Source organism: Bos grunniens, chromosome 7 (genome assembly GCF_055505025.1).
Source record: "Bos grunniens cultivar Pamir isolate PY7600 chromosome 7, Bosgru_T2T1.0, whole genome shotgun sequence".
NCBI lineage: Eukaryota > Metazoa > Chordata > Mammalia > Artiodactyla > Bovidae > Bos > Bos grunniens.
The window spans coordinates 94,998,270-95,018,332 of record NC_141171.1 but is presented as its reverse complement, the minus strand read 5'-3'; the positions used below and the strand labels follow the sequence as shown (position 1 = coordinate 95,018,332).

Below are 20,063 nucleotides of genomic sequence, written 5' to 3'. Positions count from 1 at the left end.
TCACATTCCAAATGGTAAGGGTTAGTTCTCTTTAGCATCAGCTTTCTGATGGAGGGAAGCAGGTGCTGTTCAGAGGCAGAGAGGTGGTGATGCTGTGATGGAGAGTGTTCTCAGAGAGGTGAGGACTGAGGACTGGGTGAAACCAGGTGGCAGGCCCCACAAGCTAGAAGGATCCTAAGATGATCGTTTCTCTTTTCCTGGTAGTTCCCTTACACAGACCTCCAGCTGCCAGTTTTATGCTTGCTGAAGAAACCCATCTAGCTACAGTTAAATATAAAGGCTTCAAATTAAAATGGATTTGAGTTGACCAACTAGCTCATCCACACTAAAATATAACCTTTGCAACCCTGTGGACTGTAGCCTGCCAGGTTCCTCTGTCCATGGGATTCTCCAGGCAAGAATACAGGAGTGGGTTGCCATGCCCTCCTCCAGGGGATCTCCCCAACCCAGGGATTGAACCCAGGTCTCTCTAAGTCGACCTTCATTGGCAGGTGGTTCTTTACCACTGGTTCCACTTGGGAGGCCCAGAATATAATCAAGTCTGCGTGACATGCAGTTCTTTCCAGCTTTGACAAGGAGAAAATAATGGTTGTCTGAGTGGGAAAGTACTCGAAAGGACAAGGATGAAGAAAACAGAAAGGTGAGATTTTGAAGAAGGCAAACCAAAGACTTCATGATTTTGCCTTGGTCTGACCTAGTGATCCTCATTTGGGTGAAGGAAAAACAGCCTGTGCAGAAGTCTCTTTCTGAGTTAACTGCTGGTGTTTCTTTCTCGCTTGGCATCAAAGGTGAAGCATTTCTTTTAAAGCGTATGCCAACTCTTTCCAAAGGGAGCTTTGTTCTCAGATGATCCAATAATTGAAGTATCACTGCAGAAATTGAGACAAAATTCAATCCCTATTGCAGAACTCCTTGGTGTGCTTCATTTTTAAATCTCATTTCTCCTCCCCTTGTGGCTCCAAACACACTCTTCCTCCTCTTAGGCCCAGAGTGATTTCAGAGGATTCTGTAGCAAGTTCTTAGAGGCCCATTGTGCAGTAACAATTCGGAACTGCGGGTTCTGTCCTCGCTTGCTTCCCTGAGTGGGAAGGCTACCCTCACCCCTCACTAATGGTAGAGGAGGATGGGCAGTGCCCAGGCCTGCAAGCTTGCTGTGAAGTAGGAACTCAACATGCCAATCAAACCTGTTGGGTGGATATGTGGGCAGGTGTTGAAGAACTTTTCTGGAAGAAGTATGCACACTATTCTTGTGAAGGGGATCGGGGTATGGAAACCGGGAGTTAAATCCCCAAGGTGGACGCAGCGTTCCATGTTCTTTTGAATTATGTCTAGGAGATTTTTAGTTAAGCATATTTTTACCCCCTAATTTCTTTTTGTCTTAGTTGAGGGGATCCAGAAAGTAATCATGGACCTTATAGATGAGTTTAAAGATGAATTCCCTACCATCCTCAGATTATCACAGTCTAATCAGGTAATGTGATTTTATAACTTTGAAAAGGATTGTAAAACATATATTGTATTTTTAGTGTCATACCAATTACTGAATTTGTGATTATGAGATCAGTATTTGAAACTTAGGAAAACATTCCTTTCACCTCAGAAAACACCACTTCAACTCTGACTCATTGGAAGGAGTCTATGTAAAGCAGAAAGATTGTGGGGCAAGGAAGTGAGGCAGATAGAGGGATTAAGTTTAAGGACAATCACTGTACCTTTAGATTGGAAATCTAGAACATTCTCATAGCTATAGTTGCAACATAGTTTATTTAAGATTTGCTTAATGTAAAAATCAGAAAAATATCTAGATATACTTTGACTAAAATCTGTGGTAATTAAGTAAGTGAAGAAATATAACTGATAAAAATGATATCACGGGAGAGGTAACTATGGCACGAGTGTGTGTTTTAATGTGGCAAGAAAATAGTGATATCGATTTCAACAAAGTATATATGCATATGTTTTAAACACCTGTTCCAAAAAAGGTTTAAGATAAGATACGGGAATGGAAGGAGCTAGGTAGAGAATCATAAAGACATTTGGTCAGGAAAAGGTAACATTTGTTTAGGGGACACATGTAACCTAATTTACTCAAAAGTACACAACTCTTACTGGAAGAATGGTTTCAGTCATTTTGGCCACAGTCAGAATAGAATATGTTGTAAAGTTATATGGTGCAGTAACAACCTGCTTATCCAGAAATCAGGCTTTTGGCAATATCAACATGAGGGACATAACACTAAAGGAAGGAAGGAAGCCAAAGAGTACTCTTGAGTAACACGGTAATCACAAAGTCTGTATATTTCGTTCCAAAGGAGAGGCGTTAGAGCTACCTTTAACCATTCATTAGGACAGCTGGCATTAGACATTTAATAAATCCTTTGCCTGGATCTGGAAGAAGGAAGACAGAGATACACAGGACAGCATTCCTTCAGTCAGTGAGCTTAACCTAATGGATACAGAGTTATAAACAAGTAATTGTGATGAAATATGGTACGAGGAATATACAATTTAGAGGAAGGAGTGACTCTGCATACAGCAGTCAGAGAAGACTTCATAGAGGAAAGATGCTTACACTGGGTCTCAAAGGATGAATAGGAGTTTTCAAGTTGAAGAAAGGGATAAGGTAAGTGGGTAGGAACAGGGGAAAATATTCCAATGGAAGTACTGTCATGCCAAAAAAGTATGAAATGTTATACCATATTTCCAGAATGTCAAGTAAATTTGAATAAATGGCATCACCCTTAGGTCTTAACTTTGGGAAGGAGTGATACTGAAGTATAAGTATCTGGCTGCACAGTGGTAAGATGGCATCTAGATGGTGGTTGGCTAAGTAGGGTCGAATAAGTCTTAAGGCTCTAGTGGGCAAATCAGACTTTGTAATTCTATATTTTAGTCCTAGTAACGAATTGCTTCCTTTTATTTGTATTCCCATAGTCTTGGTATAAATTATTTTGAAACATGAGAGACTTGGCCATGCTCTGGATCATTAAGGAAAGAGCTTCTTGGTCTAGGAGTTAAAATGGTTATGGCCAGCACAGTAGTGGCAGTAATTATTGAGAAAACGTCAAGGTAAAGTCAAGGAAGCCTAAGCCTGGAAAGCCCTGTTGTCCTTCCAAGCTGTGCTTCTCCACCATTGCCAACATTAGAGAAACCGGGTTTCATTTAATTAAAGCGGCAACTTTCTTTACAGTTTCCTTCATCTCTTCCTACCCTCTACATAGCCTCATTATCACTGGAGCCATAAATACGCTTTATGGTGAAATAGATTGATATTCTGATCCCCAAAGAACTCTTAAGTTCCTATTTCCAACTCACTGAAGCCATTTCCTTATAAGAACCACACCCCATCTTTGCAACGAAGAATATGAACATAGTTAAAATTATTTTATTTCTGATTTTCAAAGCACATTGTTCTTTTTCTACCATTTACTCTGAAGAACATATTGCTGAGATTGGCAGGAAACCTGAGTAGTTAGGGGACATTGTAGCACACTGAAGTTATTTGCTCTCCAAAAATAAATTATCCAGAAAACAAGGCTAATATTTTGTCCCTAACTAGGTTATTGTTAAAAGGCAGATTGTAAATATTGCAGATTTTATTTCTAGTATTGTCTGTAGTTCCCAAACATCCTGAAAGGATGATCCTGATTTTAAGACTACTTAGAGGGCTTTAGTAATTGGACTGTTTTTTAAATCTCTAAATTTTGTGATTAGTATTTAAATCTTTTTTTTAAAAAAACTTCAGGCACCTATTTAGGAAAAAGTCATGTTCCTGGCCTGGGGTAAAAAAAAAAAAAAAAAATTTGATGGTAGTGATGGTAGAATTTTTATAGAAGAATATACCCAGAATAATGGTTATTAAATAATTCTTCATGGCTAAAGATTTTTAAGGACATTGTTTCCACCCCACCACCACCAGGGCCGGGGAAAGTTAATTTTAGAATTCTGGCTTGAGGTTCTGGCCTCTGAGGTCTTGTATTGTCCACTCCTTCCCTTCCAACTAGCCCAGAACCCAAAACCTTCAGTATCCACATCTTTTGTAAAAAGTAAGTTTTTAAGATTTACACTTGCAAATTGCAAGTGATTTCTATAAGAGGACTTTAAAATACTAAACTTTTAAGTTTGAACAAATAAAAAATGCAGCTATAATTAGGGAATTAAAATTTTTTAGTTCAAATAATCTTTACTTGAATGAGAGAAATTTTTTATGGTATGTAAGATCAAATTTACTTATGAAAAGTAGTTACATAACCCCCTTTTTTGGTCACTATCTTGCATTTAACTATGTACTACAAAACTGAGGATTGTAGACAGAGCACATTAGAATCCATGCAAAAACTGGATTTTTACAGCTGTAGATACGTTTTTCTGAACTCTATGCTTCTTTTTTTTTTCTTTAAACGTGGTATGAAAAGTGCTGGTATGACCAAACCAATTTTCTTTGCCCAATGTGCAGCAAACCTAATGCTGAGATGCTGAAATTTGCAGCAGAGAAAGGATTTATTCATAAGACAGCCAAGTGAGGAGACAGAACACATCTCAGATCCATCTCCCCAAAGGCAAGGGGCTTGGGATGTATATGGTGAAGAGTGTAGGGTAGTCAGAGGTGCAAGTGAAGGTGTTTGGAGGCAGGAAAAAGGTGAGCTAAGATCTGCTGTCTGTAGGCATATCAGAGTTATACGCTTCTTCATGGGATGCCTGTTGAGAAAATGTTGATGTTAGCATGAACTGAGGGTGCAGCTTTTGGCCCCCTGATGTCAAAAAGTTACCCATTGCACACCCAAGCAGGCCCAGTTGAATGGTCATGTGATCTTGACTAGTTTGAACTGGGAAAGATTAGCTCCATGTTCCTGAAGCAGCCATTACTAGCAAGCCATATGTCAGAGGTGTTACCTATAGGAGATAGTTAAAGAAGTCTTGTGATATATTTGTCTAAGCCACGTGACACTTGGAAGGTACACAATTTGCAGGAACAGTTAAGGCAAGCTTGACCAGTGAAGGCAGATCAATGAAGCAGAGAGTGTTTTGTTTTGTTTTGTCTTGTCTTTTTTTAAAAAAACAAGTACTTCCCTGCTCTTCTGTAAGACTAGCTCAGGAATTGTTAGTCACCAGTTTCTGTTAACGCTATGGGGTACATCTTCAGAGTGGGCTTTTTAACCCCATGGGGCACAGTTTCACTGGCATGTACCAGTGATGTCTGGAAATTGCTTGTATTGGTATATATAGGGGTTTCTAAGTATAATGAGAGTAGAACTGTAGCTCGAGTGTTCTGTAATTCAGTTGTGTTTTTGTCCTTGCTGAGTTTTTTGTTTTTGTGGGGTACTATCATTATTGGGAAAGTTGCAGAGCACATTGTGTGCTGAAAACTTCCTAGATGGTTTCTTACTTAATATTTGCTATATTTTCCCAATGTTTCTCAACATTAACTTGTTATATTTTTCATTCGTTCATTTGAATAAATATATTTACAGAGCATCTACTGCTTGATAGTCACTATTCCAGGCACTGGCGAAGGATCAGTGAGCCAAACGGATATAAAACACTGCTGCCATAAAACTTACATCCTAAAATAATACGCCCCCAAACTTATATCCTAGTCAAGTATAAGAACAATAAACAAGGAAAATAAACTACATATTATGTTAATAGTAGATCTTAAGCAGAAGAAAACATAGCCGAGAAGGGCTGTGAAGTGTAAGGGCGGGATGGGGGAACAGTTGATGGGTAAGGTAGGGTGACCAAGGGGGTCTTAGTGAAAAGGTCATTCTTGAATTGAGACTTGAAGGAAGTGAGGGAGCAAACCTTGGTGTGCTTGAGGACTAGATTGGCACCGTTAGTCCAGAGTCCCTGCGATGGGGGTCTACTTAACAAGCTCGACAAGTAATAAAAGAGGACAAGGGAGAGAAAAAGACAATGAGACCAGGGAGGTGAAGGAAAGGCAGTCTTCTCAGACCATTGTAGGGACTCAGGTGCTCACTGAGTGCATCAGGAGGCCACTGCTTGAGGACAAAAGCAAGATCGGGTCTGACGTAAGTTTTAATTATATCTCTCTGGCTGATGTGTTGAGGAACAGAAAGAAAGTAGGTGAGGGTGGAAGCAGGGAGTCCACTGAGGAGGCTAATTTTCAAGTCTGGAGAAAAGATGATAGTGGCATGTGAACATTAATGGAATGAGTTGTTGGTACTGGGGCTGGTGAGAAGTGGTCAAATTCTGGGGCTATTCAGAGAAAGAATTGAATGAGATTTGCTGACAGACTGGTTTCAGAGATGTAGGGTAGTAAAAAGCCAGTGTTACTAGAAATTGGAGTTCAGCATTAAAACTGCTGATGACAGAAAAATGGGCACCACTCTGGAAAAAATAAAAGAGAAAAGCAGGATGTGTATTCAAAGATTGGAGCTCAAATAGTGGAATCTGGAGCAGGATCCTTGAGTCACTCTGATTGATGCTAAGTTTCTTTGGTAAATGGTCTTTAAGTCCCTTGTTTATCCCTGAGGTGGTGGTGGTTGGGAGTTAGACTTTCTTTTCTGACATTTGGTGGTATGCTCAGACGATGATGACAAAAAGAATCATCTGAATGTGTATACTTTGCAACAGATTCCAGGATGGTTAGGCCGAGGGTCAAAAAATTTTAGAAAGAAAAGAAAGAAATGAGGACTTCTTAATTTGGGTTCAACATTTAAATTTACACATGTGGTTTGGTAAGAAACTACATAGCATAAAGTGAAAAGAAAGTGAAGTTGTTCAGTCGTGTCCGACTCTGCGACCCCATGGACTGCAGCCCACCAGGCTCCTCCGTCCATGGGATTTTCTAGGCAAAAGTACTGGAGTGGGGTGCCATTTCCTTGATAGCAGACAAAAAGGAAAAGCTGGTACTTCAATGAGGAAGAACCTTTTATTTAAAATTTTCTGTTAGAGCTAATTTAAAAAGTAACGCACTGAAAGTAAGAGTGAATTGGAACCATCAGCATAAACTGGTGACTTTTTTTTTTTTTTAAAGAATGTCTCTTTCTGCATTTTAAAAAATATAAGTAACCTTTTCTCTGCTGTCAACTTTGTATTCTCAGAGCCATGAAGAACCACTCAACATGCACTCCTGTGCCCAGATTTGGTTTCTAACACTGTTCTTCTTAAAAGCAATGATGGTCTTCTTGGGAACAAATTGATTCCATGTTTTGTGGTAGGGAAAATAAAAGGAATCAGAAACATCTTGTTGTTAAAAAGTAATAATTCTTTCAGTTATCTAGGAAAGTATCAAAATGCCTTCCTTAGGCATTTTAAAATGGAAGCAGAGTCATCAAATTGTAACCATTTAAGCATTAAAGGAAACAAAGATGATATTAATTAGGAAGAGACTGAGTCTGTTGGAAAATGCCCTAAACTCAGGAGGAAACTAAAATGAGAAAGATAACCAAAAGTGCAATAAAGCTTTACTATAATGCACACTTGAATTTTTTAAAATATTGTTTGTAATAAATGCTGTATTTTTGGTCAACACAAATTTTATGAACCTTACAGGAGACTTTTGATTAGTAGATTATCAATTACAAATAGGCTTATTTTTCTACAGAGATAAAAACTTAGACAATTTTGTAAAAGAGGAGAAAGTTGAATGGATCAATCTAGTGTAATGTTTGGAAGAATGCATCAAGATTGGTTAATTGAAATACACATGCAAAGTCAGTGAATCCAGGCCAATACAGATCACCAAGATTTTGTAAAGGAACTGACAAAATCAGGACAGGGAAACTACAGAATGTTAATATTTTGCAGCTGAAAAAATGAAGGTCCCTAAAACACTAATGACCACATAGACAAGGTTTCAGTAATGGTGGGACTGCACATTTCCCGTTTCTGTTTGACCTGGCAATGTGGCCCTCGCCGTCTGATTATAAATTATAATGAGAGAAAACGCAGTACAGTCAGTTCTCAGTACCCGGGATTCAACAAACCTCTGATTGAAAATATTCAGGAAACAAAATTCCAGTAAGTTCCAAGAAGCAAAACTTAAGTTTGCTGATTGCAGACAACTATTTATATAACACATTGTATGAGGTTTTATAAGTAATGTAGAGATGATTTAAAGTGTAAAGGAGGATATGCCTAGTTATATGCAAATACTGTTTTATATAAAGGACTTAAGCATCCACGGATTTTGAGATGCTTGGGGGTCTCAGAACTGACTAATCCACATGGGATACCAAGGGACAACTGGAAATTGTGATTGGAAGTAAAACCAAACTTTTTCCAGTTGCTCTGCCTTGAGGAGGAGTTGGGAGGAAGAGGCAGTGCAGCAGAGCGTAAGGTCACAAGAGATTGAATCTGTTTGTGCAGGAACTTTGGATACTGCAGACCATGTGGTTTCTCCTCAAGGTGTGTTTGCGGCCAGCTTAGATAATATCAACTGATGGCACCTGTGTATTTTTTGTGCTTGTTCTACCTACCATATAACAGCTTGTAAGGACTGCTGTGCTCTAAAGAGGCTTGGAATTATAGCAACTGTAGCAGCCCACAGCTTAGCCCATCCTCTACTGTTCTGTTGACTATGAGGATTGAGACCACAGGTGGGCTAATGGGACTTCTCAGCAAAGTTAATAGACTAAGCCACAGTAGGACACCAGATGTTGCAGAAATACATCGTCATTGACAGGCTAGAACAGCTTTTGATTATCTCCAGTGGCAAATGCTGACGAGTAAGAGAAGTACTGAAATTTGATGACAAAAACAGCACTAATAAAATTATCACTGCAGGATAAAAGCTGAGGCATTTAAAATAAAGATACATCATGTTAGCCCTTAAATATGATGTTTATTGTAGATCAAAAAATCCAAAAGATGTTTTGAACTTAGATATTTGGACTCAACAAATAAATGAGATTCAAAGTTGCTTCTTTTTGTTATTAACTCTTTCCTCCAAGTTATATATTGAAAAGCCAGAATCAGTTCAGTTCAGTTCAGTTCAGTCACTCAGTCGTGTCCGACTCTTTGTGACCCCATGAATCGCAGCACGTCAGGCCTCCCTGTCCATCACCAACTCCCGGAGTTCACTCAGACTCACGTCCATCAAGTCAGTGATGCCATCCAGCCATGTCATCCTCTGTTGTCCCCTTCTCCTCCTTCCCCCAGTCCCTCCCAGCATCAGAGTCTTTTCCAATGAGTCAAAAGCTAGAATAGCTCATAAAATTACTTAAATGAATAATGGAAATTATACTTGTCTGTTGCCTGGAATGCAGTCTAACCACATTGTAAGTAATTTCCCTGTGGTTCACTTTCTGCTAGAACAGAGAGCTACATGTCATGTGTTTTAGAAATGCCGGAAGTGTTTTCTGTCAGAATGTTCACAGAAGATTTGAGGTTTTCAGAACTGAAAGTATTGTGAGTTTGTTTAGTATATAGCTGCTGCTGCTCCTAAGTTGCCTCAGTCGTGTCCAACTCTGTGTGACCCCATAGACAGCAGCCCACCAGGCTCCCCCGTCCCTGGGATTCTCCAGGCAAGAACACTGGAGTGGCTTGCCATTTCCCTCTCCAATGCATGAAAGTGAAAAGTGAAAGTGAAGTCACTCAGTTGTGTCTGACTCTTAGCGATCCCGTGGACTGCAGCCCACCAGGCTCCTCCACCCATGGGATTTTCCAGGCAAGAGTACTGGAGTGGGGTTTAGTATATAGGGCTTTTGTTTTATTTTTCTTTTAAACTGTACAATGCATAGTGTATGTGTACTATATTTTAACATTAAAAATTTAAATCATACTTTTTGTATTATGTATGTATGCTGTACATTATATACAAGGATGTCCATCGACTCTCACAACTTTGATTCAACATAGTTTTGGAAGTCCTAGCCACAGGTATCAGAGAAGAAAAAAATTAAAGGAATCCAAATTGGAAAGGAAGAAGTAAAGCTGTCACTGTTTGCAGTTGACATGATATTATACATAGAGAATCCTAAAGATGCTACCAGAAAACTACTTGAGCTCATCAGTGGGTTCAGTAAAGCTGCAGGATACAAAATTAATATTTAAAAATCTGCTGCATTTCCATACACTAACAATAGACGATCAGAAAGAGAAGTTAAAGAAACAATCCCATTCACCATTGCATCAAAAAGGATAAAATACCTAGGAATAAACCTACCTATCAGAGAAGGCAATGGCACCCCACTCCAGTACTCTTGCCTGGAAAATCCCATGGACAGAGGAGCCTGGTAGGCTGCAGTCCATGGGGTTGCTTTCGCTTTTCACTTTCATGCATTGGAGAAGGAAATGGCAACCCACTCCAGTGCTCTTTCCTAGAGAATCCCAGGGATGGGGGAGCCTGGTGGGCTGCCATCCATTGAGTCGCACAGAGTCAGACACGACTGAAGCAACTTAGCAGCAGTAGCAGTAGCAGCAGCATGGAGGTAAAAGACTTGTACTTGGAAAACTATAAGACACTAATGAAAGAAATTGAAGACACGCAGACAAATGGAGAGATATACCATATTCTTGGATTGGAAGAATTAATATTATTAAAATGATCATACCACTCAAGGCAACATACAGATTCAACATAATCCCTATCAAAATACCAATGGAATTTTTTTTCACAGAACTAGAACAAATAATTTTAAAACTTATATGGAAACACAAAAGACCCCAAATAGCCAAAACACTCCTGAGAAAGAAGAACACATGGGAGGAATCATGCTCTCTGACTTCAGACTATATTACAAAGCTATAATAACCAAAACTGTATGGTCCTGGCACAAAAATAGACACATAGGTCAATGGAAAAGCATAGAGAGCCCAGAAATAAACCCACACACTTATGGTTAACTAATCTATGACAAAGGAGGCAAGAATATACGGTGGAGAAAAGATAGTCTCTTCAATAAGCAATGCTAGGAAAACTGGACGGCTACTTACATAAGAATGAAATTAGTGTTCTCTAACACCATGTATAAAAATAAACTCAAAATGGATTAGATACCCAAATGCAAGAGTGGATACTATAAAATTCCTGCAAATGACGTGACTGATAAGGGTAATATCCAACATATATAAATATTTTGTGAAATTTAACATTTAAAAAGTCAACAATCTGACTTTAAAAATTGGCAGAAGAACTGAACAGACATTTTTCTAAAGAGGAAATGCAGATTGCTATCAGGCACATGAAAAGATGTTCATCGTTGCTAGTCATCAGGGAAATACACATGAAAACAACATGAGATATCACCTCACACCTGTCAGGATGGCTGTCATCAAAAAGAACGTAAATACTGTCACTGAGGGTGTGGAGAAATAGGAACCCTCCTGTGCTGGTGTTGGGAATGTAAACTGGTATAGCCACTGTGGAAAACAGTATGGCAATTTCTCAAAAACTAAAAATAGAACTACCATATGACCCAGCAATTAAACTCCTGAGTATACACCCAAAAAGTTAAAAGCACTAGTTCAGAAAGATGCCTGCACCTCAGTGTTCGTAGCAGCATTATTTACAATTGCCAAGATATGGAAGCAACCTAAGTATCCATCAACTGATGAATGGATAAAGAAGATGTGTTACACAATGGAATACTATTTGGCCATAAAAATGAAATTTTGCCATTTGCAGTAACAGAGATGGACTTGGAGGGCATTTGGCTAAGTGAAATAAGTCAGACAGAGAAAGACAAATACTGTTCTTATCACTTATATGTGAAATCTTAAAAAAGATAACAAACTAGTGAGTAAAACAAGAAAGAACCAGATTCAGAGATATAGGGAGCAACTAGTGGCTACCAGTGGGGAGAAGGAAAGGGGAGGGGCAGCACAAGGTTAACAGATAGAAAAGGAGTTACTATGGGATTATATGATACCATAAATTGTAAAGCACTGTAGAATTTAAAGATCTTTTCATTTAATTAAAAAAAAAGGAAAACCAGACATCTCAAGTTAACAAATTTGGCGCTTTACTGTGTATGGGAAGATGGAAGAACCTGGGCTCATTAACATCCTTCCTTTGCTCTGTCTGCACCTTAACTAGTAAAAAAATGTTTTCAAGTAAATTGTACATTATGTGTATGTGCTGTATATTATCATTTGAAATTTTAAAGTAAGCTGGAAAAATATTTATAAGAGTTTTGAATAAGGGTTGTTTGAAAAATTCAAATATTGAATGATATTTGAATAAGAATTGTTCACTTTTGAAAGAGCTCTTTTTAAAAAATGCAAAACCAAATAAATCCAGAGACAAAATGAAAAGTTTTTGTCTTTAGGCTCATAAGTTAATTCTGGAAATGGCAACCCACTCCACTATTTTTGCCTGGAAAATTCAGTGGACAGAGAGTCTGGCGGGCTACAGTCCATGGGGTCCCAATATCGGACACGACTGAGTGACTTTCACTTTCACATTGTAAGGAAAAAAATCATATACTCATATAGTTATTTAAATACAAGAATGGGATCCGTGAGCTGTATAGAGGGTAGGAGATAATTACTGGACACCTAGTATCAGGCGCAATGTACAGTTAGGTGGCACTTGTCTCTGCCTAGAGATTTTTTAAATGTCCTGGAAACAAATGGGTGGTTGCGGGGGTTTCAGGCAGAATGGAGGAAGGGAGCAGTGTGAGTGAGATAAATGAAGGGGATTAAGAGGCACAAATCTCCAGGTATATAATAAGTAATGAGGATGCAATATGCAGCACGAGGAACATGATCAACAATATTGTAATAACTTTGTATGGGAACAGATGGTTACTAGACTTATTGTGGTGTTGTTTCATACTGTTTGCAAATGTCAAATTATGGAGCACACCCAGGACTACCATACTATTGTCCATCAACTATATTTCAAATTTTTTAAAAAATTTTAATAAATAAATAATGCACTGGAGAATCACACATCAGTCACTTTTCAAAGACTTCTTTTTCAGAAAAGAGAACCCATGCAAAAACCATCCAAAATCAGAATGGCTATCGCTTTAGCCAAGATCAACCGAGGAACATTAATTCAAGGATTAAACAGCATTTCCAGATCCTCCAAATCAGTTGCCAAACTTCTGCAGCCTCAGCTTGCTTGCAGACTTTTAGAGTTAAGGGCCATATCTCATCGTTTGCTCAAGGAAGTTAATGCACCAAGGCAACCCCTGTACAACATACAGGTAAGTGAACATTGCATTTGCTCAGGATGTGGGTCTTTTTGTAGGAACTATTCTGAAACTGCACAGTATGAAAAATGAAAATGTAGCACATTTGACTGTCCTAGATGTAAAACAAGAACCGTTGGCTAAGAAAAATGAATGAATGGGCCTTTTTTTTCAATACAGTATGTTCTCTGGTTTAAATAAATCTGAAATAGGAAGTAATCAGACTTTTTTCTCCCTTGTTATTTGATTGAACTAAATGAAACTTTTGATTTCAAATGGTTCAACCTAAATCAGTTCAGTTCATTTCAGTCGCTCAGTCATGTCCGACTCTTTGTGACCCCATGGACCACAGCACGCCAGGCCTCCCTGTCCATCACCAACTCCTGGAGTCTACTCAAACTCATGTCCATTGTGGGCTGCCATCAATGGGGTTGCACCGAGTCAGACATGACTGAAGCGACTTAGCAGCAGCAGCAGCAGCATGCCCATTGAGTCAGTGATGCCATCCAACCATCTCATCCTCTGTCGTCCCTTATAAGCATGCAAATTACCAGTTATGTCAAACCTAAAAGAAATTCTACAACAAGCCTTAAAAATGATTGTGCTTTGTGTCCTCCCTATAACCTCGTTATGTCTCCAATATAATCTTTGTTTGATATAATGAGTATCTTTAGCGGTAATCTCATTTTGATAGACATGTCAATGTTCAGGTCTGTTTCAAATTCCATGTTCTGTCAAGTTCCACAAGTGTTGTTTTATTGAGGCTCTATTATATTAAGGACAAAAAAGCTCTAAGTTTTTCTAGACCAGTTTCTTTTTTTCTAAACTTTATGGCACTCTGAGTTTTTCAATCTGGGCATTATTCAGAACATTCCTTTGTTAAAATGAGAGTTAAGCCAGAAAGGATATGTATTAGTTCTTGTCGTCAAACAACCCAGAGTTGAGAAGCTTTCAGGCATAGCTGGATATAGTACACAATACCTTCAGGATCCTCCTTCTTTCTCTGACTCATCTCTTGGTTCAGATTTCTCTGTGTTGACTCCATTCTTAGACTGACTTTCTCCTCATGGTCACAAGATGATTTGCAGTTGTTCTCAGGGGCTACATCCTTCCAGGTTCAATTACAACAGAAAAGAATGAGTCCTTGATCCAACATTCCTGGCTAAGTCCTGAGGTGAACTTTTAGGGATTGACTTTCCTCTAAACCAAGGAAAGGGGTACATTGATTGGCCTAGGAATTGACTACTGCTTCATTCCTAGAGTAGAGGTTGCAGCCCCATTCAGACAATGCCACTTAAGGGTGGGGAAAGGATGAACCCTCAAACAAAAATGCATTGTTTTGAGAAGATGAGAAAATGTATGATGAGTGGTTAAAATAAAATATTATATAGGAATCTCTCTTTAATCAGAGATTTTGACATTTTCAGAAAGCATCGGCTATTTCAACTGTGACTTGCCTGAAACAGCATTTATAAAAGGCTCCTTTATAATACTTGATGTTTGTGAAAGTAAAAAATGGTTTATGTTCTGTTAACCATCAGATTTCTAAGCACTATAAGGCTTATACCTGTATCTTTAGATCATCAAAAAGAAACATAGCTGAACTGTATTAAATTCCCACTGAAATATCTTTCTGAATCTAATGTTTTGCCTTGCTCTTTCTTTGCATTGTTAGACCCACAGTTTCTACAGAGTTGATATAAGAACTGTTCTTTGTAGACTATTTCTGTATTTATTATGAAATAATGTTTAAAGACACTGTCCATTATTGTTATTCAGAGCCTTTTCTCCTCCTCTTTGCTAAGTTAAACTATGAAGGAGCTGAGATTTTACTTTATTTACTAGGTAATGATTTTGTCTGCCATATCTCCATTGTGGAGAGGAACCTTGAAATCAAGAGACTGATCTTTTTATAGGAATGCTGGCTCATCTGCCCAGAGAGAGAGAGAGAGAGAGAGAAGCATATGTCTCTGGAGCGGAAGGAAAAGGCTTTCTCTTCAGTGCCCTGTGTCATGTCTTGAGAAGTACGTCTCTAGATCTTTCCAAAGGAACATACCTTCTCTAGCTGGCAAAGTTGTTTGCTATTCAACCATATCCTTTGCCCAGAAGACCCAATCTGTACAGGAATGAGAGACATTCATGGAGAATTGTCTCCCAATACTCATGAAAATTCAATGGCAGAAAAATAATTTCTGTTTCCAGTGGAATTGGGGTTTCCTTCTATCCAGTAATGAGAATGATACTGAATGGATTCTTTACCACTGAGCCACCTGGGGAGCCTGAAGAACTGTGTGTGTGTGCACTTGGATGCTCAGTCATGTCTGACTCTGTACAGCCCCGTGGACTTTATGTAGCCTGCCAGGCTCCTCTGTCTATGGAATTTTACAGGCAAGAATATTGGAGAGGATTGCCATTTCCTATTCTTCCCCACCTAGGAATTTAACTTGCGTCTCTTGCATCTCCTGCATCGACAGGTGGATTCTTTATCACTAGCACCCCCTAGGAAGTCCACAGCTATGGTCCTATGGTTTATTATTTTAACTTCTTTGTGGTATTCCATTATAAGAAAAAAGAATCCGCAGTTTATCTATTACTGGACAGATGGACAATTTAGTTTCCAAATTTTTTACATTGCGAACAGTGCTTCAGTGAACACTCTTGTAACTGAGTCCATGTCCATATGTTGAGACGTTTCTGCAGGACTGCTGCGTCATGAGGGATGAACAGCTTCAATTTTATTAGCTGTTATCAAAATGCTTCCCAGGTGGCACTAGTGGTAAAGAACCCACCTGCCAGTGTAGGAGACATGCAGAGGTTCTTGTCCCTTGGCTGGGTCGGGAAGATCCCTTGGAGCAGGAAATGGCAACCCACTCCATTATTCTTGCCTGAAGAATCCCATGGACAGAGGAGCCTGATGGGTTACAGTCCACAGGGTCACAAAGAGCTGGACACAACTGAAGCAGCTTAGCATGCGCACACACAGTCTTGGAGGCCTTTGTGATTCTTGAATCCGAGGATAATTTCTTCAATTCTGGAAAACTTTCGGCCATTATGTCTTCAAATATTGCCTCCTCATTTTCTCTAATCTCATTCCAGAATGCCTACTAAACACACTTTTGAATCTTCTCATTTTAGTCTTTATGTCCATTTACCTTTCTTGTATTATCCTTTATCTCTTTTTGATACATCTGAATAATTTCCTCTGATGTGTTGTCCAGTTAACCAACTCTCTCCAGCTCTAATATGCTCTTTTACTTATTAAATGTATTTTAAGTTTCAAACATTATATTTATCTTTTCTAGAAGTTCTATAATATTTGGTGTTTCCCTCCAAATTTCTACTTTTTAAAAAACATCCTTTTATAGAATTATTTCTTTTTAATAACCACTTTTATTTTAAACATATTATTTATGATCTTTTTAAAGATTATTCTTTGAGATTTAGGGGGATTGCTAATCTTTCTGTCTATTGTGATCTGTGTTGTGTCTACTCAGCATTTTGTTTCAATTGAAAATTTTTCTTCAGTAGGGATTTTTTAAAAATAGAAATACCTTCTGGCCTTGGGGTTACAACAGTTTCTCTAGAGACTTTTGCTTGTGCTCAGGAGGGGTCAGTCCCGGGTGGAGACCTGCTTTCTCACCTTTTTGGTCTGGCGGGTACAGTTTTTCTAGTCCCCATTACAGCTCTACAAAGGCCTGACCTCACCTCATGGGCATCCAAGTCTCATCTTCATTCTGTTTATTAGAACTCAAGCCCTCAGTCCTTATTTCAGGATCCAGTAACATCGCCATTCCTGAGACATGAAATCACACACTTACTGCTTGGCTTTTAGTTCCTGACATGGGAAGATTTATCCCTTCCTTCCTCCTCCTCTTTCATGTTCTGTAAACTTAGTCTGGTATTACATTTTTGGATTTTGATATATATAGAATCAAAAATAGAAATACCTTCTGGCCTTGGGGTTACAACAGTTTCTCTAGAGAATTTTGGGTTTTTTTTTTTTTTTTGGTGAGAGGTTTCCCACTCGCTCTGTCTGCCACATTGCTGTAACCAGGTGTCCTTCAGGTTTACTTCTTAATATCTTTTACAGATTATAAGATGGTTAACTTTCTTTTTGGAAGTGAAATGTAATTCTACCCTTTTTCACTTACTTGATGAAGATTTACTGAAAACATGACATGTAAAATCACGTGTAAAATCAGTTCAGTTCAGTCACTCAGTCGTGTCCGACTCTTTGTGACCCCATGAACCACAGCATGCCAGGCCTCCCTGTCCCTCACCAACTCCTAGAGTTCGCCCAAACTCTTGTCCATTGAGTCATCACCATTGAGATGGTGATGCCATCTAGCCATCTCATTCTCTGTTGTCCCCTTCTCCTCCCACCTTCAATCTTTCCCAGCATCAGGGTCTTTTCAAATGAGTCAACTCTTCGCATTAGGTGACCAAAGTATTGGAGTTTCAGCCTCAGCATCAGTCCTTCCAATGAACACCCAGGACTGATCTCCTTTAGGATGGACTGGTTGGATCTCCTTGCAGTCCAAGGGACTCTCAAGAGTCTTCTCCAACACCACAGTTCAAAAGCATCAATTCTTCAGCACTCAGCTTTCTTTATAGTCCAGCTCTCACATCCATACATGACTACTGGAAAAACCATAGCCTTGACTAGACGGACCTTTGTTGGAAAAGTAATGTCTCTGCTTTTTAATATGGATTCATATATGTCCTGTGGACTATAGGGATGATGGGCAAGTAAGTTGTGACCACTGGGTGTACTGAGTGCATGATCAAAGTGTGCGAAGTGGACTATGGAAGCAACAACAAGGGGGATATAATTCCTAAAAGTAGTCAGTGTAGGCTTCCCAGAAGATGATACTGGATCTGAGGCTGGGAGGAAGGGAAATTATCCCAGTGAGGAAGTAGGAGAATCATTTGAGAAAGTAGACAATGTATATTAAGAAGCTGAGGCAAGAGCATGACTTACGTAGGAAATGTAAGTAGTTCCACAAGGCTAAAGTGAGACAAGTGGGAACAGTCCCAGATCAGAGCTTCTGGGGTCCTTGAGGTTTAGGAGTGAGGAGGAAGGTTTTCTTGGGTAATGTGTATTAGCTAGGGCAGAGATTCGGAATTGCCACTGAAAGGAACCAAAGTGGTAGCAAGGAAGAAAGCATATATCAATCTGAAAGTCTCAGTGAGGACAGACATAGAAGTGTGAGTAGTGAAGTTTAGTGACATGGAGAATCCGAGGAACAACAGAGTAACGTGTGAGGTGCCGTGGAGGTCAGTGGGTTGGTCTGTGAATGGAATGTATCCAGCTTACCCACAGTGGACTCCAGCCTGAATTCCTTCAAGAATGGTCAGGCTGCCTGTGTCAAGATGGAGCTCTGTGGTGTGTGAAAATGAAAGGCGTGAAATGTGGAGAGTTGGGGTCAGGCCTGCCCAACTGGCCATCTTGCTACGAGACTTCCCTGGCCCCTGGCTCTATGGGTGCTGTCAGGCTGCTCCCCAAACCTTTCCCTGTTGTGCAGGGCTGAGGTTAGTGGTGTATGCCTGCTTCTTCTGCAGGGGGCCTTAGGAATGGAAAACTGAGCATTTCTTGGTGATTTTCAGTATCCCCAGCAGCAGTACTTACAGAATGCTGCATCTGCTAGCCTCGGAAGCTGCCTGCCCGAGTGAGGCCTGCAGCTGCTCTAGGCTGCAGTGACCTACATAAGCAGCTTGGAGGCTGACTTCAGCCAAGACACGTCAGCTCCCAGACATAGTTGCTGACTTTGGCACCCCAGAGCAGGGCCACAGGACCAGAAGCTCTGTCTATGATAGAATCCTCTGTATAGTGACATTAGAGGCATTTGCTTCTACTTTGTACACGTTCTCTGGAGTGGTGTGGTCAAGAGATGAGCAAACCAAACTCTTAGCCTCAGGAGTGCCTGTGCCATAGTGGACAGGGAAGTGTTGCTTCCTTTTTCAGGATGAAGAATCAGAGGCTTACCCAAGTAAAGTTTCTTCCTCACCCCCAACCCTCCAAGGTAGACTCCAGTTTGGGGTTTAAACTGTAAACCTCACAAATAGTGGGAACTTCTTTAGCTCCTTGAAGGGCTTGCCATGAGGCTATCTTGGGTGGTGTCATTCAAGACTCAGGGTTGGGGGGAGAAAGGACAATTCCTAGAAAGCAGAAGTATTGGAATCTTGAAGACATACTTTGGCAGGCTGGCCACGAGGGTGAGATATTCGAGCTTTTATAGGACCACCTGATTAAGAGCTCATTCAAGGGTAATGCTCCACAGGCTGTTAATACTGGCATGCTGTTGTTGTTTAATCATTAAGTCATGTTCCACTCTTTCACGACCCCATGGACTGTAGCCTGCCAGTCTCCTCTGTCCATGGGTCTGGGAAGCCCCAATACTGGGATAAACAAAGTCAGAAAGCTTTCTTTCCTGTGGATTGCTAGGAGTCTTCCCTGCATTCATGAGTATTGTGGGTTGCTAAGCAAATTCATGATCAAGTAGCTTTTTCAAACTTACAGGAAACACTTTTTACTGGACCTGTAAAAGCAGTATTTCTTCCAACACTTATTTGTGAATCACTGAATTAGAGTTTCCCCTATAACTTCCTTCTTATTTCATCAAGATGGTTTTGGACAACATAAATTCTCCAACCTTCAGGTTACCTGTAAGTGGATCTCTATTTTCTAAGCAGCTTATAGTCTGCTTTTTTTGTGTGTGATTTATCTCATTGTTGGTGAAAATAAGATGAAAATAGATATTTCTTCTATGAGACAAGGCAGTCAAAATTATATGGGAGAAGTAGAACATAAAATTATGTGGGAAAAATTTAAAGCTGAAATGTTTTTACTGTTGAAATATCCATGTATCTTATATGTTAATATTACCAAATTCAAAAAGGAAATATATGGATATAATATTGATATCACAATACTTTTAAATGCAAATAAAATAAAAACAT

General features: G+C 39.5%; 1 protein-coding gene across 4 annotated transcripts in view; it reads left to right on the top strand.

Moving 5' to 3' along the window:
- SPATA9 (spermatogenesis associated 9) overlaps window positions 1-20,063 on the top strand; it is a 59,189-nt gene that overhangs the window by 31,319 nt on the left and 7,807 nt on the right. Inside the window, exons 1-3 of one of the 4 annotated variants that reach the window (XM_086413197.1) lie at window positions 377-640; window positions 1,383-1,471; window positions 12,891-13,118. In XM_086413197.1, the coding sequence (XP_086269323.1) occupies window positions 1,406-1,471; window positions 12,891-13,118 (294 nt within the window). In that variant the 5' untranslated portion in view covers window positions 377-640; window positions 1,383-1,405. Of the gene's footprint in view, window positions 1-376; window positions 641-1,106; window positions 1,265-1,382; window positions 1,472-12,890; window positions 13,119-20,063 lie in introns of those variants that run through there. The other 3 variants (XM_086413200.1, XM_086413198.1, XM_086413196.1) reach the window with 3 other exon arrangements.